General features: G+C 30.7%; 1 protein-coding gene across 4 annotated transcripts in view; it reads right to left on the bottom strand.

Annotated features, from left to right (window-relative positions):
* The window catches only part of LOC145293811 (two pore channel protein 1-like), a 335061-nt gene that overhangs the window by 80737 nt on the left and 227908 nt on the right, over positions 1–26416 (bottom strand). For all 4 annotated transcript variants that reach the window (XM_080140418.1, XM_080140417.1, XM_080140416.1 and 1 more), the window contains 3 exons: positions 22062–22188; positions 2836–3037; positions 872–1016 (listed from right to left, as the gene is read on the bottom strand). In XM_080140418.1, the coding sequence (XP_079996544.1) occupies positions 872–1016; positions 2836–3037; positions 22062–22188 (474 nt within the window). The remainder of the gene's footprint in view (positions 1–871; positions 1017–2835; positions 3038–22061; positions 22189–26416) is intronic.

The following is a 26416-nucleotide window of genomic DNA, read 5'->3' as shown; positions in this document are numbered from 1 at the left end:
AGTCAGCGATCGAATTGCTTCTACATTAATTATTTTTATTATTAAATACTTATTTACAATACTTTCAATTCTTAAATTCTATCTGAACTTTAAAAAATTCTTTTAACTGGAGAATTAATTAACGGTTTTTAAATTTAAAATAAAAGTAAAATAGTTCACTATAAATCAGCGATCGAATTGTTACTTAAATGACTAACTTTTAAAAATGCTTCTACATTAATTATTTTTATACTATTATTAAATACTTATTAAATTCTTTTATAATAATTTCAATTCTTAAATTCTATCTTAACTTAATTTTTTTTAATTCTAAAAATACTATTAATTATTAAATACTTAGTTATTAAATTCTTTTCCAATTCTTTTTCAACAATTTAAATTTTCATCAATATTTCATAGTAATGACGTCATAATTTCTCTATCAAATTTCATTCTTTCAACCGGTGTCAGACGACTGTTGTTCCTTTTCTATCTTCCTAATTTCTAGTTGCCTAAAGTGCAAGAGGGTCCATATTTTAGACAATACATTTTTATAAAGCAGATTGTGCAAATTGGACCAGATTTTAAAAGGTTCGTTGGCTACAAAGAAATTTGAGTTCAGTTGAACAGATCAAAATTCATCAATTATATACTGTCACACACACACACACACACACACACACACACACACACACACACACACACACACACACACACACACACACACAAAATACAGTAAACTTATATTCGTTGAAACAAACATGTTCATACTGAGCATTTGTGTTTATTTGTAATTTGCGATGCAACAACAAAAAGAACCAAAAAATTCCCTTTCTTACATATTCTTGCCATAAGTCGATGAGTTTTACAGACATTTCTACACAATGCTTACCTGTGTTTAACAATTGTCTTCAATATGCAACTAACTCGTGAATTGTAGAGCCCGGGCAAATGTTTCTCCAATAAAGTCATTCTATCCTTGACTTCGGTCAATGGAAGTAGAAGTAAATCAGCCAAATATAAAAATTGTGTTTTCTCTGAAATAAAAGAAAAAAGAAAACGCTGCATTGTTTATTTATATAGTTTTATTGTCTCTTCAAATACATCTTATAAAACTCACTGTGTATTTGCGTGTGTGTGTGTGTGTCTTCATTTTTGTTCAAATTGCATCTCTTCCGAGACACAAGGTCGCAGAGCGGTGTGAGGCAGGTCAAATGATTGCATTTTTATGGACGTTCTTTTATATATAAATTTGTTTTTACATAAGCAATAATGTGTTGCTATACAATCACGAACATGTTTCGGTCTTCTCGTATTTAGTAACTAGAGACCTCTTCGGGCAATCATGCTTACATTGAAATGAATCAGTTTTATATATATATATATATATATATATATATATATATATATATATATATATATATATATATATATATATATAAAAGTGACTTTGTCTATCTATCTACCTGTGAGGAACGGTCTGCAGAAATACATATTTATATGTTAAAATCGGTTCAGTTTTCACTATTTCTTATCCATCTGACGCTAGTTCAAACGGTAATGACTAAGGTTGGAGAACTATATGTTTTGGTTTCGATTCCAGCTGATGACACCCCAAGTCATATTTGTTTTATCACTACTGTATATTTATCACTACTGTATATTTATCACTACTGTATATTTATCACTACTATATATTTATCACTACTATATATTTATCACTACTGTATATTTATCACTACTGTATATTTATCACTACTATATATTTATCACTACTATATATTTATCACTACTGTATATTTATCACTACTATATATTTATCACTACTATATATTTATCACTACTATATATTTATCACTACTGTATATTTATCACTACTATATATTTATCACTACTATATATTTATCACTACTATATATTTATCACTACTGTATATTTATCACTACTGTATATTTATCACTACTATATATTTATCACTACTGTATATTTATCACTACTATATATTTATCACTACTATATATTTATCACTACTGTATATTTATCACTACTGTATATTTATCACTACTATATATTTATCACTACTGTATATTTATCACTACTATATATTTATCACTACTATATATTTATCACTACTGTATATTTATCACTACTGTATATTTATCACTACTTTATATTTATTAGTACTATATATTTATCACTACTATATATTTATCACTACTATATATTTATCACTACTATATATTTATCACTACTATATATTTATCACTACTGTATATTTATCACTACTGTATATTTATTACTACTGTATATTTATCACTACTATATATTTATCACTACTATATATTTATCACTACTGTATATTTATCACTACTATATATTTATCACTACTATATATTTATTACTACTGTATATTTATCACTACTGTATATTTATTACTACTATATATTTATTACTACTATATATTTATTACTACTATATATTTATCACTACTATATATTTATTACTACTGTATATTTATCACTACTATATATATTTTATGACCGGGCAACGCCGGGCATTGAGCTAGTTTAATATAACTTTTTGTGTTGCCGATTGCTTTTCTTTATGACATGCTTATTATTGCCTATTCATGAAAACTGATATTGAGAAATGAACCCATCTTTTCCAATTTTTTAACTAATTTTTCTTGAGTCCAATGATTCATGTTTTGTGGATGTATGTTATCTCGTGTGTGAATCAATCAAGAAGAAAGAAAACTTTTACAATCCATTTCTAGATAAAAGATTTAAGCAATAACATCTACATAGACTCCTACACATCAATAATTAAAAAAATGTATACTTTTTAGTTACTTACTCACACAACTTTTATTATCTTCATCCAAAACATGAAGTAATAATTCATGTTGTTTGTCGCTCCGTTTCGGAACAACATATTTCATTAATTCCATCCAACAGGGTTTTTTGATCACATAATGATCATCGTTCTTTTCTTGAAGGATTTCAAAAGCTTCTGTCAACTTTCTCCTCTTTGTATAGATAACATTCTTTACTTCTTTCTAGAAATTGAAAAGTAAAAACAAATGTTTTATGACGACATTAAATACAAAATATTGATTACATAATTACAAATGTGGATAAACGCATAAGAAATATTAAGTAATTATTTTATTTTCATAACTTTTTCATTTTAATAATAATTTACTATGAAATTGAAATTCTATAATTGAAAATAAAATTATAATAATAAATATTTTAAAATGATGTAATTTGTAGTTCTTATATTTAACAAAAGATGAAAATTTCTTATTTATAGTGAGATGCTATTATTATATAATTTATTCTGTTGAAATCTATAATGAAAGAGATACGTGTCTGTCTTTGTGGATGCGAGTTTATTAATAAATGTTATGCTATTTAATCTACGAACTTGGAAGTTTGTAGATTTGATTGTCTACCACTGAAGATGTTTTTTCCTTACGAACCTGAAAGAATCAACCGAAATGCTGTGTCACTTCTGATTTGTGTAAATGTACTTATGTTACACAAAGTTACACGGTGTTCATAATAAATTTGACACATTGAAAGAAAAAAAAGACATGTTATCTTAGCCAAGAATTGATGCATATTGTAAATTTCAAGTGCATCTCTTAGAAGATCTTTTGTCGAAATCAGCTAACTCAAGGCTAACTCAAAGAAACCATTGCGAGTTTTCAAGCCAGATCTTAATCTGAAGCATTCACAGCAGCCTTGAGAAACATGTAAACACCAGTTTGATCCTAGCAATGATCTAGTACTTTGTGCTACAGAAAATAAATGGTTGTTGTTTTTCTCAACTGTGCATAATAGTCAATGCGATTGCAATCACAGTTAGGGGAAGATGGTGAAACTTGTGTGATACCTTAAAAAATTTATGTTAACACTTAATAAAATTGTGTGATACTTTAATAAAGTGATGTCACAACTTAATAAAATTGTATCACACCTAATACACTTATGTCACGCCATAATAAAATTATATCATACTTTAATAAAATTATGTCAGACTTTCATATGCCACACCCTCTTAAAATCCTCTGATATGCCTTAGTGATATATCCTGCAGTGGGTGGCCGTAATAAAAGGATATTCAAGAAAGGTATTCCACCAGGGAAATAAATGGATAAAGAGGTTCTGAAGTCATAAAGAAATAGAGAAGTTTATTGAGAATATTTACAGAGACAGCATGTTACGTTTTTAAGTGTTCCCGCCCAGGGAAGGCTCTCACAACCGGTGACCGATGATAACGTTCTTTCGATAAAAAAGTTCCGGCAGTGAATTGCTCATCTCGCCATAACACCTCCCCCTAAGACAATTTCTCCCAAGAGAATTTGGCTTAATATCGTTTGCTTTTTGGCTTGGGGCTCAGCCGGTTAACTTTTCTTTTCACCCTTGTACTTTTTCTCCTCAATATCGTTTGAGTGGGTGGAGTTGGTGGAGAAGCTGGAACTCTCAAATCTGGAGTAAGTTCTGTTGGGGAATATTAAAAGAATCATACAAAACCTCTAGGGGCAGGTCATTTTCTTCTGCCTGTTTGTAGTCATCAGTGTGTCGAGGTCTTAGCTGATTTATATGCCTGCGACAGTCGAATTTATTACTTCTTACAGAATATAGCATGTGTCCGATTCTTTTCATGATAATCCCCTCCTCCCAAAAATTTTTTCCACTCCTGTAATTCAGGAAGAATATTCTGTCACCAGGTTTGTAAAACCTTGTTGGAAAATTTTCTTTTGTTGTTGTTACTCTGGTTGCACTTGGTAAAATTCTGTCAAATACAGATCTGATTTTCCGTGCAAACATCAGTTCGGCTGGTGACGAACCGGTATCAGTGTTTGGGTTCGGAGTTATCCTGTACACCGATAAAAATTGTTCAAGATTCTTCTCGTCAGTGTCCATGCCTTGGTTTTTCTTCAAGGCTCTTTTGAATGTATTGACGAACCTCTCTGCTAGGCCATTTGACCTTGGGTGGTAGATTGCCGTTGTTAAATATTCAATGGCTAGAGCCTTGCAGAATTCTTCAAATTCTTTGCTGGTAAATTGGGTGCCATTGTCGCTGACAATAGTTTTAGGCACTCCAAAACGACTGAAGAGAACTCTTAGTGCATCTATTGTACTCATCGAAGTAGGGTGTTTGTATTTAAACACTTCTGGCCATTTTGTGAAACTGTCGACGACCACTAAGAAATAATGTCCATTTAAAGGACCTGCATAATCGATATGTAACCGAGTCCACGGTGTATCAGTCTTTGGCCACGGTTGTATCTGCACAAGTGGTGCCTTTGCTGCTAGCTGACACCCTCGACACTCTCTTACGAGTTTTTCAATGTCCTGGTCCATCCTAGGCCAATACGTATATCCACGCATTAAAGCTTTCATTCTCGACATGCCTGGATGACTACTGTGAAATTCTTTTAAAATTCTTCTCTGAAGCGCAGTCGGTATGACGACTCTGTCTGCGTACATCAAGGTTTGAGCACAAATAGAAAATGGTAAAATTTTAGGGTCTTTCTTTGATTTTCCATTTAGTTGCACCAACTTTTTCATTTTCACAATATAATCATCCTTTTCTGCTGCCTTATTTATTTCGTCTAGAGTCACTGGTAACTCTCTGATTGTGTTGCACAGTAATCCGGAGAGTTCTTTTTCCTCTGTCAATGCAGCTATTACTGTGTCTTCCAAAGGTTCAGCACACTTTTGGATGAGCCTGGACAATCCATCTGCATGTCCGATATTTTTGGATGAAATGTACTCCATTTTAAAGTTATAATTTAGTAGAATTATGCTCAATCGTTGGACTCTGTTCACAGTGTGCGTAGGTATGCCTTTTTTAGAGCCAAAAATAGTCAATAAGGGTTTGTGGTCGGTTTGCAAAGTAAACATCCTTCCATGAATAAATCTATGGAATTTTTAATGGCATAAATAATCGCCAAGCTTTCTTTTTCAATTTGAGATTAGTTTCTTTCAGCCGGCAAAAGTGATCTGGATGCATGGGCTATTGGCTTTGTTGATCCATCTTCAAGTTTATGGAGAAGAACTGTTCCTACTCCGTAGTCACTTGCATCTGATGCAACAATCAATTCTTTCTATGGATCAAAATGTGCTAGAGCTAAATCTGATAGCAGGCATTTCTTAATATCTTCGAACGCATTTTGACATTCTTTTGACCAAATCCACTTTTAGCCTTTTTTTAACAAATCATTCAATGGTGCTCTCAACTTATGCATGTTTGGAATATAAATAGCATAATATTGAGCCAAACCCCAAAAAGATTGTAACTGGGCAACATTATTGGGTGCTGGCATCCTATCGATTGCTTCTGTTCTCTGAGGATCCGGCTTTCTGCCTTGGCTGTCGATAATTTGACCAAGATATTTTATCTGTTTTAAAAAGAATTCACATTTTTCGGCACTTAACTTGAAACCAAATTCCTCTATTCTTTGGAAAACTGCTCTGATGTGTTCCTTATGTTCCTGTACATTTTTACTTTTGACAAGAATGTCATCCAAATATGCGATTGCAACATCTAACTCAGCAAGCATCGTATCCATTATTTGCTGAAATAGTGCTGGGGCCACTTTTAATTCAAAAGGAAGTCTTTTTAGTCGGAAAAGTCCTAGATGTGTATTGATACATAAATACTTAGAACATTCTTCACTGACTTTTACCTGAAGGTAAGCTTCCAATAAGTCGATTTTGGACAAAATTCTACTTCCATTCAGCTTTGTAAAAATGTCTTCAGGAGATGGAAGTGGATAACTATAATCCATCAGACAGTCATTAAGGCCTGTAGAAAAATCGGCACATACCCGAATCTTCTTATTTTTCTTTTTAACATACACAGTGGGGTTCGCCCACTCAGAATAGTAAACTTTTTCGACTACACCATTCTTCTGTAGTCTTTTTAGTTCAATTTCAATATCTTCTTTTGAAGAAAAAGGCACATTTCTTTTTGGTCTAAAAACAGGTTTCACATTCTGTTTTAATTCAAAATTTACTTCAGTTTTGGTGCACACTCCTAATCCCTCTGAAAAAACTTTGGGGAATTCACTTTTTAACACTGCCAGAAAATGGTCATTTTGTTTGGAATTTTTCTTTTCCAACGCTCTTACATTATTGCAAAATGAATTTATGGGTAGTTCCCATAAATCAAACAAAACAATCCAATCAATTCCAAAAAGGCAAGAATTTATTCCTGGAACAACTGAAAGGTTTGAGGAAAAAGTTTTCGATCCAAGAGAAACACTGCAATTAAATTCTCCCATGAATTTTAATCGCTCTCCGGAAACACCTTTTGCAATTTTTTGTGTTTTTCTCAGTTTTGGACCACCAATTTTCTTCCAGGTCACTTCGTCGATAATTGATATATCGCTACCTGTGTCTAAAAGTAGCTTCACTGAGTGACCATTTATTTGTGTGTGAACGAATTTCCATTTCCCTCCTTGTTTTATTTCTTCTTTGGACAAGACCACATTTACTTTTGGCTTCCATTTCCATCTTTTGTCTTGCTTAGTTCGGCAGTGGGATGCCCGGTGTCCCACTAGGCCACATTTGGTACAACGTTGGTCTTTATAAGGGCAGTTTTTTCTTAAGTGCGGACTCGCACAACTCCCACATTCAAAACTTTTCCCTTTGTCTTTTGGAAATGTCTCCTGTTTTACTACCTGGACTTGGGATGTGACTTTTCCCTCTATCCTTGTAGTGTCCCTTTTTACATTTATCAATTTTTTACATTCTTCTGTCACTTTTTGCAAGTTCATTTCCGGGTCTTGTTCCATGATTGATAATATCCTTGACCTTAAAACCTTGTCCTTTGGTGCTGTCAGTCCCTGGACAAATATGTAGCACTTAAACATGTCCACTGATAAATCCTTTAATTTAAACAGTTCACACTGGGCGTTGACTTTGCCTGCATATGTGACAATGTCATCAGTTTCGTCTTTTGACATATTTAAACACCTATACCGTGTATGAAAAAGACTATCTCTTTCACCGAATATAACACACAAAATTTGGACCGTTTCAGAAAAAGAGATCTCTTCTGGTTTTTTAGGCAATATCAAATTCGTGAATTTCGTATTTTCTTCTGTGCCCATTTTTTGGAGTAATAGTGTTATTTTTTCCTCATCCGACCACTTCTCGCATCGTTTTGTAAATATCGTTTCAAACCTACGATAATAGGCTGGAAAAGTGTCACCTTTTTCTGGGTCATATTTAAACTCTGAAAGCGAGTTCGCTATACCCTCAGCCGAAAAAAATCTGGATGCACCCTCCTTAGATTTTTCTGAGAAAATCGTTTCACAAAATAAGCGATTATCTGTCGTTTGTTGTATTACAAGAGTTTCGAAACGTTCTTGTTGAATTAGCATTTGTTTTTGAAAATCCATTTGGGCTTTTTGTTGCGCGATTAAACTCTCAGTTAACGTTTTCGTCAACGTCGCTATTTGTTCCGATGTCATTTTCTTTTTAAATGTATCAATAGCAAGTTAACGTATACCACAGAGAAGAAAAAAAAATATTGTTCAAAAACAAGATGCTTATTTTCACAGAAAATTGTCAACACGTAGGAAAGTTCCAAAAAAAAAAAAAATCACCGTTAAAATAACACTTGACAAAATTTCAAGAGACTCTTTTTTCGTCTACTTCAGCAGACACACGTAAACTTCTTTTAAAAAATTTCCTTTATTAAATAAACACAGATTCCTCAGTATTGTTCATTTGTTGGTTTTTTATCGTATTAACTAAATACAAAAAACACGTCCGTTAATCATGAAGAAAGTCACAATTTACACACACACACACGTTATATAACGTCAACTCTTTGGGAGTTTAAAAAGAGAAAAAAGGAGTTTAACTCGCCAATAATATAAAAATTATTTTTTACTTGCGTAAATTTGTGGCAGACACCAGTCTTTCGCTTTCTAAGAAGCTTTTTCTTTAATTAAAAGTGAACTTTGTGAACAATAATTTTCAGAATGTTCTCGGTTACCACGTGTTTTTTTTTTTTTGTTTTAGATGAATTTACCGTTCGTATCTCATCTTCGTCGCCAGTTGGTATATCCTACGGTGGGTGGCCGTAATAAAAGGATATTCAAGAAAGGTATTCCACCAGGGAAATAAATGGATAAAGAGGTTCTGAAGTAATAAAGAAATAGAGAAGTTTATTGAGAATATTTACAGAGACAGCATGTTACGTTTTTAAGTGTTCCCGCCCAGGGAAGGCTCTCACAACCGGTGACCGATGATAACGTTCTTTCGATAAAAAGTTCCGGCTGTTGGTACGGGTTTAGGTTCTTCCAAGTCCCAAAACTACCGACCAGCTTTAATAATTACTAAACGTACCACAAGTATAAACGACAAGAATTTATTAACAAACATGAAAACATGACAACACTGCAATTCAGAACATTAAGGTAAAAAGATTACTCACTTCAATTGTGGGGTTTACGGGAGGAGTGAGGACTGTATTCTAGAGTTGTACTCTGCCTGTCCAACATTGTCTTTTAGGAGAAGAACTTTTTGCGTCCGTGCCTCATGTGTACGGACTCTCCTCTTCTTTTTTCAAGGGACCTCACTCCTTACCCTACACCGGTAATCCGGTGCTCTTATTTATTCCCCTACACGGCGGTGAATTGCTCATCTCGCCATAACACTTAGAAATGATGTAACTTTATTAAGGTATCACACACACTATTACACTACTGACACTAATAATATTAATTTATTGGCTATCTTCCGTTTTAGCAGGACATTTTAAATGCTTATCACGTGCTTTCTTTACATACAAATTCAATCATTCAAGCCATGTCATTAATAAATGTGTTCATTTATCTTTTTTGTTCAATTATTGCTTATAAGATAAAATGTGTCGTGTAGACGATAAGCAAACATACAAAACAGCAAAACTATTAAATAAAATTGTACACAAGTTGAACGCTGGATGCAATAGAATTAATAGAATTAATCCATCGGGTGAGCTGGAACTGTCCATTACAAACTTTCTAAAATAAATAAATAAAACAGACAAGGTATTTTACAGCGGTTTACTAATAATAAAATAATTTTAAAACATTCATAGGAAAAATATAAATTTGTCTTATTAATTAAATGAGGAAAAGAAAAAAACAAAGCAAAAAACAAAAACAAAAACAAAAAACAACAACAATTACATTACGTTAAGTACATTTTTGTCATCTTTAAAATAAGGACGTATTGCCATTACCTCCCTTGCCTACAGAAGGCTGAGGTTGTAAATGTTAAATCTAAGTTGATGACGCACAAATAAACGGCTATATGACTTCATTAATATAATTAGAAATGAAGCCTTTTGTGATTTACACCTTATTTAAAAGCAAGACAATAGTAACTAAGTCCGGTAGCCGCTTAGTGAGTCAAATCAACAAAAGGTGTAATTGGTGTTTATAATGCAAGGGAGATAACTTTGTCATGGCTTGCACCGATATTCTTATTTTATTTTGGATTTAAAATAAAAATTCCTGAAGAAGAAGAAGAAGAAGAAGAAGAAGAAGAAGAAGAAGAAGAAGAAGAAGAAAAACAACAACAACAACAACAACAACAACAACGTTCATTTAAAGAATAAATTGTTCTTGGGGTTATTATACAACTTCCATTCAATTGAAGAATATTTAAAGCTATTGTGTAATTCAATAACTTGGAATAATTTTATTAACTGAAGTATAATTTTTGTATTGTGAATATAAACATTTACGAGATAAAATGGTGCAATCAAATTAAAAATCAACAGTACAGAAAAATCTTTATGATGTCATGGCATGAAAATGTCATATTCCAAAAATCAAATAAATTCATTTAGTCGGGGTTTTTTTTGGTTTTTTTTAAAAGAAAATCATTATTTTTTAACAATTTAAATAGTAAATCGTGGCAATTATGAGGCTGACTTTGATCTTATTAGGTTGAATTTAGTTGTCTCCCTTTATTTATAAATATAGGAAATAAAATAGTAAAGATTTGAAAATCAATGTTACTAAAACCAAAATAATGATCAGGGTTCATAGTAAAGTACTAGAAAGAGAAAGTTCCTTTGTTCAGTATGTATTTTTTTTATTATATCATTATTGTAAGCATTAGGTATACAAATAGTACAGTGAAATTGCTGGTAGGTTGCAGGCAAAAAATGTAAGATAATAGATATGGATAAGATGAACTCAGATGTGGAGAAAGTATATTTGGATAGCAAGGTTATTGAGGTTGTTTAGAAATTTTGTTACCTTTGTGGAACCATTATTTTAAACTCTTGTAATCAAATTAACACCTGCTCCACCTTAATGTTAATGTTAATTTGATTATAATGTTACAAGAACAAGTCGCCTGCACTTGTAAGTAAGTAAAAATGAGATAGGATAGATCGAGAATTGAACTTGGTAATCCAGGTTTAGAAATAGGTTCTGAATTAAAATTCAGGAGAATTCCGATCATGAGTTTAAAATAAATAATACAGATATGTTATTGAAAATGGAATGTAGAATTACCTTTTGTTTAGTTTCACATAAAATAGTTTAGATATGTTGTTCAAAAAGGAATTTGATGATTCAATTCTGTTTATGTGAAAAAGGAATTAAATTGAGGTTATCTGGATCCGAACAATAGAAAATGTTAAACATTATTGTAAAATAGGTTAGTTGAAAATTAAGTTAGAAAATTCTTCTTTGCAAGCATGTGTGAACGATGCACATGTTTTGGGCATGCAGTGACGTCATGGCTAAGAGATAAGTTCTCAACATAGTTAAAGCTTTAGAGAGAGTCAGGGTCAGTCAGAGTGCCAGTCAGTGCTGAGGTAGGGTCGAAAGAGGGTCGGACAGAGCTGACATGAGTCAGAAGGAACCCACCTTTGGAGACGGAAGGTTGCAAGTTGAAATAAGACTTTGAATTCCTTGATGCGAAGCCATAGACCGGTCAAGAAATAAAGGACGTCATCATCATTTTGTAGCAACTGTCTTGTGTTATGTCATTTAACGAACAAAGGTATTGTGAATTTGTATTATAAGAACTTCTGTTCCACTCATCTGTATCTTTGTGTATAAAATTCATATAAGTAATGTGTCTATCATCAAAGAATGTTTCCCCCCTCGGCTATTATAAATAATGACTGGTTCATTCTTTATGATAAAAGAACTGAGAATCATCATCTCAAAAATGTGTTAAAGAAATATAATGTTTATAGAAACACTCCCAGAACTGTCAGAACTATATAAATGCCAATTTCTCTTCTATCTATATATCTATCCCCCTCTCATTGTGAATTACATGTCACTGTCACATTAATATGTACTCTGTCTCTAATATGAACACGCAAGAACACCTACAACATAACAATAAGAGTTAGGAAAAGACGAAGTAAATTGAATGAGTTGTTGCCATTACTAACCAGCAGAGTGTTACCATTGTTGACCAACAGAAGAGTATGATGATGTATGGAAGTGAAACCTGGTCAGTGAGGGTTGAGAACATGCGTTGCATGGTGAGAAATGATATAATAGATGTGTAACATAAGTGCTAGACAGGTTTAAATGATGAACTCAGAGAAAGATTAAATCCGGACAGCATAGGAAGATATGTGCAACACAGGAGACTTTGTTGATATGGTCACATTGAAAGAATGAATGAGAGTTCTTAGATGAGTAATCTACATCATCATCATCATCATCAGCAGCAGCAGCAGCAGCAGCAGATATGTAAAAATATTGAGGTAACAGAATCAATTGGTGTAGGAAAGCCAAGGAAAACATGGGAAGAAGTGATAAGTATGGACTTGAGAGAAAGAAGGGAAAATATTTGGTCCGAGATAAGTTAGTTTGGATGTCAATTACTAAAAAACGTCCAACACATAGAGCTAAACCAAATCTGATTATGATGATGATGATGATGATGATGATGATGATGATGATGATGATGACGACGACGATGATGACGATGACGTAGCCTGCCAATATATTTTATTATCAAGTCAATGGACCTTGAAAAAATATGAAATCTAAAAAAAATACATCAATTACAGGAGGCATTTTTCACAAGAATGGATGTTAGCTTATTTACTTTCTCTTCTCATAGATGTGTGGAGTAATCTCCCCTTAATCGTTGCAAATATTTATTTGCAAACTTTTATTTAAACACGTTGGCATAAAAGTTTCATTTTTTACAGATAAAAAAAAATGTAAACATTTAGTTTTTTGATGTTTTACCTGCCAATACTTAAAAACCTTTGGGGATATACGTGCAACATAAGATCGTATTATTAAGATTATTCTGAGTGTAGAGCAATGTTATGTAATCATCAGTTGTAAGTGACAGTCTTCTGGAGGTTGAAGGCTCTATACTCAGTACGGGCGATACTATGAAATAATAAACATTACTCAAGACTTCAATCTGATCATAACTGATGATATATGAGAACAAGTTACCTTCATGGATTAAATAAATAGTTTTATTCAAAATTCCATGCACATTCCCTGAGTTCAAACAAGGTCCACCTGAAGAAGGTTACATTGAACAAAACATTTGAGATGAGAAAAGTAGTTTGAATAATTGAAGCTATACAATTCTCATTCCCCAAAAATCTTAAACAAAATGAAGAATTTTGATTGGATGTCCTGCTGGTTTGGCATGCTGAGAGTAAGTTTGGAAGCTTTTTCTTGAATTATGATGATTGATAGGCACTCGTCAAACCAAGTTACCTCAGGATGATCTTCAGTGTGGCACAAAATTGATCAATCCAGATGGTTGAGGAAATTCTATATTAAAAGACCAATGACTTCATTTGTCTCCACAGCGGTTGGAATACAGAAAATTGACATATTTTCATCACTTGTAGCCCTTTGTTGAAGAGGTCATCTAATCTTGATAGTATGTTATAAAACCATTTCTGATATTTGTTCTGATATTGATTGAATTCCAACATCATATTACTTGTTTTGCATTGGAGTTAAACACTTTTTAAAAACTTGCTTTGAATAACTTAAAAGAGATTTCTTTATTTTTACAATATCTGAAACAAATATGTTATATGAAACATATATGTGTTATATGAAACATATATATGTTATATGAAACATATATGTGTTATATGAAACATATGTATTATTTGAAACATATATGTGTTATTGGAAACATATATGTGTTATTGGAAACATATATATGTTATATGAAACATATAGGTGTTATTTGAAACATATATGTGTTATTTGAAACATATATGTGTTATATGAAACATATATGTATTATTTGAAACATATATGTGTTATTGGAAACATATATATGTTATTTGAAACATATATGTGTTATTGGAAACATATATATGTTATTGGAAACATATATGTGTTATTTGAAGCATATATATCTTATTTGAAACATATATGTTATTTGAAACATATATGTGTTATCAGAAACATATATGTGTTATTTTAAACATATATGTTATTTGAAACATATTTGTGTTATTTGAAACATATACGTGTTATTTGAAACATATATGTGTAATTTGAAACATATGTGTTTTATTTGAAACGTGTTATTTGGAACATATATAATATGTGTTATTTGATACATGTATGTGTAATTTGAAACATATACGTGTTATTTGAAACATGTATGTGTTATTCGAAACATTTACGTGTTATGTGAAACATATTTGTTATTTGAAACATATATGTGTGATCGGGAACATGTGTTATACCATATATAATAGAACAAATATATCTCAATTAGAATGGAAACACAAACACGGTTTTAGTTTTTATGTTAAGATGAAGCAAGCTTTACTCACGTCCTGTCTTTATTTATAACAACAATAAACACAAAAGTGCAAGATACAAACTTACAATTTTGGTAATTACGACTTTCAAGATTGAGAATATGTCTCCAATTATTGGACTAGCATAGTCAATGTGAATCCTTTTCCAGGGTTGACTATGATACTCTCAATAATGAATAGGAGTTCTGTTGTTCCTGATTCAACATACAAATTTCAAACCCATTGGTGGTCCACTTCATATCTCCATTCAGTTTTGGCCCCCACAAATAACTTCTATCTATAACATTTTCATTCCCACCATGCCTACATGAGTCTGGTATAGTCGCTGCAGCACTTTTCATGAGAATAATAATCCTGCTACCCCACAGTAATTCACCATCTTTATAGTCCTGCCCATTGAAAAAAGGGATTTAACTGCTCATTCCAACTGGCACACAACGATTCATTGTGAATACTTATAGTCGATGGAAGATGTAACACTTTCTTGTCTTTGCTCTCACAGCTTCTACTTTCGTTGAAGCTTCCACAAGGTCCATTATGTATTTTTCATTAGTGGACATAGAGATGTATTCTCCTTTAGCCTCCAGTGAGAGGTGAATCAGGCAGTCCACATTATTATTACTATTATTATTATAACTATTATTATTATTACTATTATTATTATTACTATTAACGGGTTTTATCCTCGGTATTCCAACTAGTAATCATAGGCAGACAAGAACATCTGTAAATTCATGAATATTGTAAAAATGGTCTATTCACTGTAAATTCATGAATATTGTAAAAATGGTATTTTCACTGTAAATTCATGAATATTGTAAAAATGGTCTTTTCACTGTAAATTCATGAATATTGTAAAAATGGTCTTTTCACTGTAAATTCATGAATATTGTAAAAATGGTCTTTTCACTAAATTCATGAATATTGTAAAAATGGTCTTTTCACTGTAAATTCATGAATATTGTAAAAATGGTCTTTTCACTAAATTCATGAATATTGTAAAAATGGTCTTTTCACTGTAAATTCATGAATATTGTAAAAATGGTCTTTTCACTAAATTCATGAATATTGTAAAAATGGTCTTTTCACTGTAAATTCATGAATATTGTAAAAATGGTCTTTTCACTGTAAATTCATGAATATTGTAAAAATGGTCTATTCACTGTAAATTCATGAATATTGTAAAAATGGTCTTTTCACTGTAAATTCATGAATATTGTAAAAATGGTCTTTTCACTGTAAATTCATGAATATTGTAAAAATGGACCCAACATTGATGTGATCATTGCAAAACCTTTTTATTTCAATGTGTGCATCGTTCTGTTCAGCAAATATAACACAACTGGCTTTTCACATTCTATTTTCCAACAAACAATCAGGAGAATCATTCAAATGATTCAGAAATGTGGGCTTCGATGAGTCAAAATGAATCAGAATGAATGTTGTATGCAACATTTTTTTCAATCTTTTCAGAAGCTTTCCGTTGACTTCTCACTTCCTAGTTGCATCTTTCCTCAATATGCAGTGGCTCTGGTTGGGTGGACAAATTTGACCTGCATTCATTTATTTTTTCAAAGGTTGCAGGTTTTCAAGTAATTTTCAGGTTTTTTTGGTGCGCTGAATCAAAAAATGTCATCCGTTTCCTTGGATCAGGTCTAGTTTTGAAGATATGAGAAGTGCAACTTTTGGGCCTTGTATAATACTAAGTATAAGGAAACAAGGCTGCAGCTATTGCCTATTCTTGCTTTTTTTTTTGCATAAAAATTATACTGTAGCACCTCGAAACTAATACTGAAACCTAATGATGTTTTTGTTTACTTTCAGGAAGCTTAAACCGAAACTGAAACTGAAACTACATTGACTACATTGAGAAACTGCATTGACGACAATGAAACTGAAAATGGTTTCGAAAAATGTGATCTCCAATCGATATAAGAATCTGTGCTTTTTATGTTTCTATTTTGGACATGTATTTCAGATTGACAGAAACTTGAACATAAATGCACAAATCTGGTAGGTTCTGCTACATATGTGGCAATGTGATTCTTACTCATTGACCAGCAAATATAACTGATTTTGTGAAGAAGGCATATCATGCTTATTTTGGAGTTAAGCAACCCATGTTAGCTGCAAATGTGTCGAGAACTTGCTTGATTGAAGAAATAAAAATCGAAGAGTATGCCATTCGCTGTTCCAATTGTTTTGAGAGAGATCATGGAGAGATCATTTGTCAGACTGTTATTTCTGCATGACTAATCTTAAAGGAGTCAACCGCAAGAATAAGCATTGTACTCAATATTCTAATGTTCCAACTGCCATACGACCAGTCCCTCAGGCCTGCCTGTTCCTGAGCCAGATGTTGCAATGGAATCTTGCTCTGAATCGGAATCTGAGAATGAATTAGACAGGGCAGAGAGTGGCGAATACATGCCAGAAGAGAATGACCGGCCAGTGCCTCTAACACAAGCAGATCTCAATGACCTGATACGGGATGTAAACCTATGAAAGGAATCAGCACAGCTTTTGGGTTCTCATTTTCATGAGAAATATTTGCTAGTACTTGAGACAACATTCTTTTGGTACCGAGAGCGTGAAGGAGAATTTAAACAGTTCTTCACAACCCAGAAGGACTCGTCATTAATTTCCTACAACAACATTACTGGTTTGATTCAATCAATGGGGCTTGACTATGTTGCTACTGAATGGAGATTGTTGTTCATTGACTCTTCCAGCAGAAGTCTTAAGGCAGTCCTCCTTCACAACAGAAATAAATACTCTTCAATTCCAATCGGTCATTCGGTGCAAATGAAAGAAACTCATGACAACATGGATTAGCTACAGTTTGCTCTGAACTACAATGACCATGGTTGGTTGATCTGTGGAGATCTTAAGATAGTTGGGTTGGATTGGTTTTGGGACTACAAGGTGGGTACACAAAGTATCCATGCTTTTTGTCTTTGTGGGATAGTTGGGCTGATGATCAACATTTTGTCAGACAAGAATGACAGCCACGACAATGTTTGGAACCTGGTTCACACAATTTTCAGGCTCGTTCTCTTGTTGAACGAAACAAAGTCTTACTGCAACCTTTGCATATCAAACTGGGATGAATAACTTTGTGAAGACAATGGATAAGGAATTTACTTTTTTTCAGCAGAATTTTCCTCAGATCAGTTTAGAAATGCTTAAGGCTGGCATCTTTGATAAGGGAACTTATGAAGGACTCAATGTTTGACGATGCACTGAATGCAGCTGAGCTCTCCGTTTGGTGGTAGCTTAAGTCAGTGATAAGAAACTTTCTAGGAAATAACTGAAGTGCAGAATACGAGGAAGAAGTTGATGAGCTCTTAAATAGCTATAAAAAATTAGGGGCTCTCATGTAAGTCCCACTTAGACTATTTCTCTCAGAACTGTGGTGACTTCAGTGAGGATCAGGTAGAACGTTTCCACCAGGATATTCGTGTCATGGAAGAATGCTACCAAGGCCAGTGGGATGTGAACTCTTTTGCAGACTACTTTTGGAGCTTGAAACGAGACGTAGTGGCTGCCCAACACAGGAGAAAGTCACTGAAAAAGCCCTTCATCCATGGTTAGATTTTCTGTATATATCCTCTTTATCTTCAGAACTATGCAAGAAAAAATTATTTCTTTTGTCAAGAATTTTTTTCCAAAATTAAAGGTTACAAATAGTACTAAATGGCGTTTTTAATTATTTTTACTGCCTCGTATCTCAAAAACGTGACCTGATTGAACAAAATGAGTGTGATTTTTAGATTCTGCATAGCAAATTACCTCAGAATCACTTATGAGACGCTTTAACTTTTGAAACTTCGCAGACCAGTGTAATAATTCACTGCTTCAAGAAAAGACATTCAATTCTGCAACATTTTGGATGTGAAGGTTTTTGTCATTGTAGGCCGTTTCTACTACTTTTCTCTTTTGTTTTCATTTATTGTTTTAAACGTTTCTATATTCTTTCCTCGCCTCAGCTTCTACTACGTTGTCATCATTTATTCTGTCTCAATTAGAATGAAAATATAAACAAACATGGTTAGCATTTCTATGTAAGTTCGGCCAATGCCCCACCTTTATTCATAACAACAACAAAACCACAAGTGCCTCATAGGCAAAATAAAAATTTGCACATAAGGCCAATAATTTCTGCTTGAGGATGAAAAATACATTGCAGCTAAAAGTTAAGTAAGTATGACTAAAATGTAATGAACAATAAATGAGAAATTTTGAGTTAAGAAAATATAACAAACCATGTGTGATATAATGATTTTATGATTTTATAATGATTTAATGATTTTATAATGATTTAATGATTTTATGATTTCATAATGATGTTATGATTCTATAATGATTTTATGATTTTATAATGATTTTATAATGATTTTATGATTTTATAATAATTGTATCATGATTTTATGATTTTATAATGATTTTTTTTTTAATTTATTTTTTTTTAATTACATTTTCACCCCAAACAAGGCACATTGCCACTGTGGTGTAAGGGGGCTACTATCAGGGGCAGCAACTACTGAGGCACTATGTTGGTATTTGGGCAGCAAGATGTCGGTTCACGTTACACTTGAACTTCTGCATGTCAGTACAGTTGGGGAAGCAGGGATCTGGAATATAATTCCAGAGTCTAGCGGTTCTGGGGAAGAAACTACTGGAGTAGAAAGATCTTCTACATCTAGGGATCTCTACTGTGTGGGGGTGGGATTTAGCTGCATGTCGGGTTTGTCGAGGATGTCTACGTCATGGGGGCACAAGTGTCTGCATTTCTTCAGAGCATTCACCATTAAAATACTTGTAGAACAGGCAGAGGGATGCATAGTTTCGTTGATGGGACAGAGGCTGAAGCTGAGATGCCAGTTCAGGGCCTATCAGATTGGCGATTCTCTTTTGAACCTTGTCTAGGAGCGAGAGACTAGCAGCAGATGCACAAGCCCAAATGTGACAGCAATATTCTATACATGGGCGAATGGTGGCCTTATAGAAGTACGGGATACTTTCAGGTGTTAGTAGTTTTCTAGCACGGTAGAGAGAGCCTACCTTTTTCGCAGAGGCCCTGGCAATGTTTTCAATATAATTGTTCCAACTCATGTTACCTGTGAACGTTAGGCCAAGCAGTTTGAAAGATGTACTCTCAGACAGGGAGTCGCTGGCCATTGCTATTGGTGGCAGAGAAGGTTTCTTGTAATTTTATAATGATTTTATCATTTTATGATTCGATAATGATTTTATATAATGAATTTATAATGATTTTATAATGATTTTATAATGATTTTATGAGTTTATAATGATTTTATAATTAGTTTATGATTTTATAATGATTTATGACTTGAGGATGATTTTATAATGATTTTATGATTTTATAACGATTTAAGTATTATAATGATTTTATAATGATTTTATGTTTTTATAATGATTTTATAATGATTTATGAAATGATTTTATTTTATGATTTTAAAATAATTTTACAATTTTATAATGATTTTATAATGTTATAATAATTTTCATAATGATTTTATGATATTATAATGATTTTATGATTTCATAATGATTTTATAATGATTTATCATTTTATAATGATTTTATAATTATTTTATAATGATTTTAGGATTTTAGGATTCTCTAATTATTTTATGATTTCATAACGGTTTTATAATGATTTTATAATGATTTTATGATAAATTTATGATTTTATAATACTTTTATAATGATTTTATGATTTTATAATGATTTTATAATGATTTTATGATGATTTAATAATTATTTTATAATAATTTTATGATTTTATGATTTTAAAATGATTTTATGATTTTATAATGATTTTATGATTTTATCATGATTTTATAATAATTTTATGATTTTATAATGATTTTATGATGATTTTATGATTTTATGATTTGAAAATGATTTTATGATTTTATATGGACTTTTTAATGAATTTACGATTTCAAAATAATTTTATGATTTTATACAATGATTTTATACATGTTTCATAATGATTTTATAATGATTTTATTATTTTATGTTTTTGAAATGATTTTATGATTTTATAACGATTTTATGATTTTATGATGATTTTATGATTTTATAATGATTTTATAATGATTTTATCATTTTATAAAGATTTTATAATGCTTTATGCAATGATTTTATAATTTTATAATTAGTTTATGAGTTTATAATGATTGTATAATGGTTTTCTGATTTTATAACGATTTTATGAGTTTATAATAGCTATAAAAATGATGATTTTATTATTTTGTAATGATTTTATTATTTTATAATAATTTTATGATTTTATAAAGATTTTATGATTTTATAGAGATTTTATAATTATTTTATAATAATTTTATGATTTTATGTGATTGTATAATAATTTAGTACTGATTTTATGATTTCATGATTTTAAAATGATTTTATGATAATTTTATGATTTTATCATGATTTTATAATAGTTGGATGATTTTATAATGATTTTATGATGATTTTATGATTTTATAACTATTTTATAATGATTTTATAATGATCTTATAATGATTTTATTATGATTTTATAATAGTTTTATGATTTTATAATGATTTTATGATTATTTTATGATTTTATAATGATCTCATACTGATTTCATAATGATTTTATGATTTATAATGATTTTATAATGATTTTATGATATATAATGATTTTATGATTTTATAATAATTTTATATTGATTTATGTAATGATTTTATGATTTTATTTTTTATGATTTCATAATTTTATGATTTTATGATTTTATAATGATTTTATGATTTTATAATGATTTTATGATTTTATAATGATTTTATGATTTTATAAGGATTTTATGATTTTATAAGGATTTTATGATGATTTTATAACGATTTCATTATTTTATAATGATTTTATTATAATTTTATGATTTTATACAATGCTTTTATGATTTTATGATTTTCTTATTATTTTATGATCTTATAAGGATTTTATGAGTATTTTATGATTTTATAATGAGTTTATCATCTTATAATGATTTTATAATGATTTTATAGTTTCCTGATTAAAATATAAAATTTTATAATTGTTTTATAATGATTTTATAATGATTTTATGATTTTCTAATTATTTTATGAGTTTATAATGATTTTATGATGACGTCATGATTTTATAATGATTTTATTATTTTATAATGATTTTATGATAATTTTATAATGATTTTATGATTATCAATAATAATTGCACCTTACCTTGAGGTTATCACGATAAGAATTGTATATTGCAGCCAAGACAATGCTCATGAAAGTATAGAGCAAGACAATGATCACAGCCACAAAAAAGAGCGCCCACCAATTACTATAATCGTATGCTGGCATCCTGAAAGATTGCAAAGAAGTGGGAAAAATTGTTTGGTTTAATTTAGGAAAAGAATTTTAGAAAAGTATAATATTTTATCAATAATAATTATAATAATGTTTTTATTTAAAAAAATACAAACAGAAAACCTCATCCAATCAAGAAGACTGGACATAATGATAATTACCAAGGTGGAAAAACCTGCTGAATTTTGTAGTCCTACCCACAAAATGAAGCTAAAAGAAATGAAAAACTAAATATATGGAAATTGTTAGCTGGAGCGACTATGGAGCATGAAAACTATGATTGATGATGAGCACTACAAGAAAGTCTGGAAAAAATAAATTTGAAATTACTTAAACCTTAAATAGTGAATGGAGCATATTCATTCGAACTGATAGTTACTGAAATAAACAGATAAGAAAAATACTATGAACTGGGTCCAAATATTATACCACCTTCGTGAAAACTAACCAGTGGTTTTTCTTCCATCATTGGTTGATATCATGGAAAGTACATATCGAGGGTTTAAGAAGATGTAAAGACTGCAAAAAACAGCACCATCCAGACCTCAGCTGAAATTTTGAGGAGGCTCATTGTCACTCGAATTCCAGGGAAACCTATCAGACATTGTGAGTGAGAAATCACAGATTAATGACTCGACTCCGTTATGCTCGAAGAGGATAGGAAAACTGGGAATATTTGCTCTCAACTTGACACCAAGTTAAGCCACAGATTTTTATCAGAGAAAACACCAATGGTGTGACAATTCTTAGTAAGCGAGAAATATAAGTTGTACTATTGTTGTAGTTAATGATGACAGTAATGATGATGATGATGAAAGTTAGGACTTTACATTATTATTAGTTTCTGTATTTTTGTCATTTTTTGTTGTAATTTTTAGTGAAAAAATAGGGCAGACGCATAAAAATGGGGGAAAAACACATTTTAAGAGAATGTAAGTCAATTTATTTAAAGCCAAGAAGAGGAAATATTTAAAAATTGCTTGGAAAATGAGTAAAAAATTACAAAAGTATTGTCCCTATATTTCTACCATAGAAATGTAAAACTGTATGTTATTCTGCTTTTCGTGAAAGTTTGAATCTCATTATCGTGTATAACTAATTTATTTCCGTGTTTATATGCTGTCTTGATAGGAAGAATTAGGAAATAATAGCAATTTACATTGGATGATCTCGATAATCACAAAAATCTCAGAAATCGCAATAATTTTTACAGTAAACAGAAGAAGGAAGCTATTTTATAGTCTTCCAGAAAATTTATGGACTTTGCTCTAACCCGATGATATTTAATGTGTTTTATTATTTTATAGTCTTCCATACATTTTATGCACTTTTCCCTAACCCGACGATAATTAATGTGTTTGAATATTTTATAGCCTTCCATACATTGTATGCAGTTTTTCCTAATGCGACCATATTTAATGTGTTTTAATATTTTACAGTCTTCCATGAATTTTATGCACTTTTCCCTAACCAAACGATATTTAATGTGTTTTATTATTATATAGTCTTCCATACATTTTATGCACTTTTCCCTAAACCGATTATATTTAATGTGTTTTATTATTTTATAGTCTTCCATACATTTTATGCACTTCCCTTCCCCGACGATATTTAATGTGGTTTATCATTACATAGTCTTCCATAAATTTTATGCATTTTCCTTAATCTTAAAGTATTAAATGTGCTTTATTATTTTATAGTCTTCCATACATTTTATGCACTTTTCCCTAACCGGACGACATTAAATGTGTTTTATGATTTTATAGTCTTCCATAAATTTTATGAACTTTTCACTAACCCGACGATATTTAATGTGTTTTATTATTTCATAGTCTTCCATACATTTAATCACTTTTCACTAACCCGGCGATATTTAATGTGTTTTAATATTTTATAGTCTTCGATACATTTTATGCATTTTTCCCTAACCCGACGATATTTGATGTGTTTTATTATTTTATAGTTTTCCATACATTTTATGCACTTTTCCCTTACACAACGATATTTAATGTGTTTTAATATTTTATAGCCTTCCATACATTTAATGCACTTTTCCCTAACCGACAATATTAAATGTGTTTTAATATTTTATAGTCTTCCATACATTTTATGCACTTTTCCCTAACCAAACAATATTAAATTGTGTTCTAATATTTTATAGCCTTCGATACGTTTTATGGATTTTCACTGACCCGATGATATTTAATTTGTTTTATTATTTTATAGTCTTCCATACATTTTTGACTTTTTAACTAACCAAGCGATATTTAATGTGTTTTATTATTTTATTTTCTTCAATACACTTTATGCACTTTTCGCTAACCAATGATATTTAATGTAATTTAATATTTTATAGTCTTCCATAAACTTTGTGCGCAAACCCGACGATATTTAATTGTGTTTTAATATTTTATAGTCTTCCATGTATTTAATACATTTTTCCCTCACCCGACGATATTTAATGTATTTTATTATTTTATAGTTTTCCATACATTTTATGCCCTTTTCCCTAACCCAACGATATTTAATGTGTTTTATTATTTTATAGTTTTCCATACATTGTATGCACTTTTCCCTAACCCGACGATATTTAATGTTTTATTATTTTATAGTTTTCCATACATTTCATGCCCATTTTCCTAATCCAACGATATTTAATGTATTTCATTATTTTATAGTCTTCCATACATATGATGCACTTTTCCCTAACCCAACGATATTTAATGTATTTTATTATTTATAGTCTTCCATACATTTCCTGCACTTTTCCCTAACCAAATGATATTTAATGTGTTTTATTATTTTATAGTCTTCCATACATTTCATGCACTTTTCCCTAATCCAACGATATGTAATGTATTTTATTATTTTATAGACTTCCATACATTTCATGCACATTTCCCTAATCCAACGATATGTAATGTATTTTATTATTTCATAGTCTTCCATACATTTGATTCACTTTTCGATAACCCGACAATATTTAATGTGTTTTATAATTTTATAGTCTTCCATATATTTTATGCCCTTCTCCCTAACCCAACGATATTTAATGTGTTTTATTATTTTATAGTCTTCCATACATTTTATGAACAGGCCCCTTACCCGACGATATTTAATGTGTTTTATTATTATACACTCTTCCATACATTTATGCACTTTTCCCTAACCTGACGATATTTTATGTGTTTTATTATTTTTTTGTCTTCCATACATTTTGTGCACTTTTCCCTAACCCAAGGATATTTAATGTGTTTTATTATTTTATAGTCTTCCATAGATTTTTAGCACTTTCCCGTCTCCGACGATGTTTAATGTGTTTTATCATTATATAGTCTTCCATAAATTTTATGCATTTTCCCTAATCTTTCAATATTTAATGAGCTTTATAATTTTATAGTCTTCCATACATTTTATGTTCTTTTCTCTAACCCGATAATATTTAATGTGTTTTAATATTTTATAGTCTTCGATACGCTTTATGGACTTTCCCTAACCCAACGATATTTAATGTGTTTTATTATTTTATAGTCTTCCATACATTTGATGCGCTTTTCCCTAACCCGACGATATTTAATGTATTTTATTATTTATAGTCTTCCATACATTTCCTGCACTTTTCCCTAACCAAATGATATTTAATGTATTTTATTATTTATAGTCTTCCATACATTTTATGCACTTTCCCTTACCGTAATATATTTAATGTGTTTTATTACTTCATAGTCTGCCATACATTTTGTGCACTTTTCCATAACCCAACGATATTTAATGTGTTTTAATATTTTATAGTCTTCCATACATTTTATGCACTTTTCTCTAACCTGACGATATTTAATGTATTTTAATATTTTACAGTCTTCCATAAATTTAATACACCTTTCTTAACCATATGATATTGAAGGTTTTTTAATATTTATACATTTATGCCCTTTTCTCTAACCTGACAATATATTATGTGTTTTAAAATTTTATAGTCTTCCGTACATTTTATGCCCTTTTCCCTAACCTGACAAAATTTTATGTGTTTTAAAATTTTATAGTTTTCCGTACATTTTATGCCCTTTTCACTAACCCAACAAAATTTTATGTGTTTTAAAATTTTATAATCTTCCATACATTTTATGCCCTTTTCCCAAACCCAACAATATTTAATGTGTTTTATTATTTCATAGTCTTCCATATATTTTATGTACTTACCGAATGCAACGATATTTGATGTG

Source organism: Euprymna scolopes, chromosome 15, assembly GCF_053919585.1.
Source record: "Euprymna scolopes isolate OS-2025 chromosome 15, ASM5391958v1, whole genome shotgun sequence".
Classification (NCBI taxonomy): Eukaryota; Metazoa; Mollusca; class Cephalopoda; order Sepiida; family Sepiolidae; genus Euprymna; species Euprymna scolopes.
The sequence above is the reverse complement of the archived record's forward strand: the minus strand, read 5'-3'. Positions and strand labels throughout refer to the sequence as shown.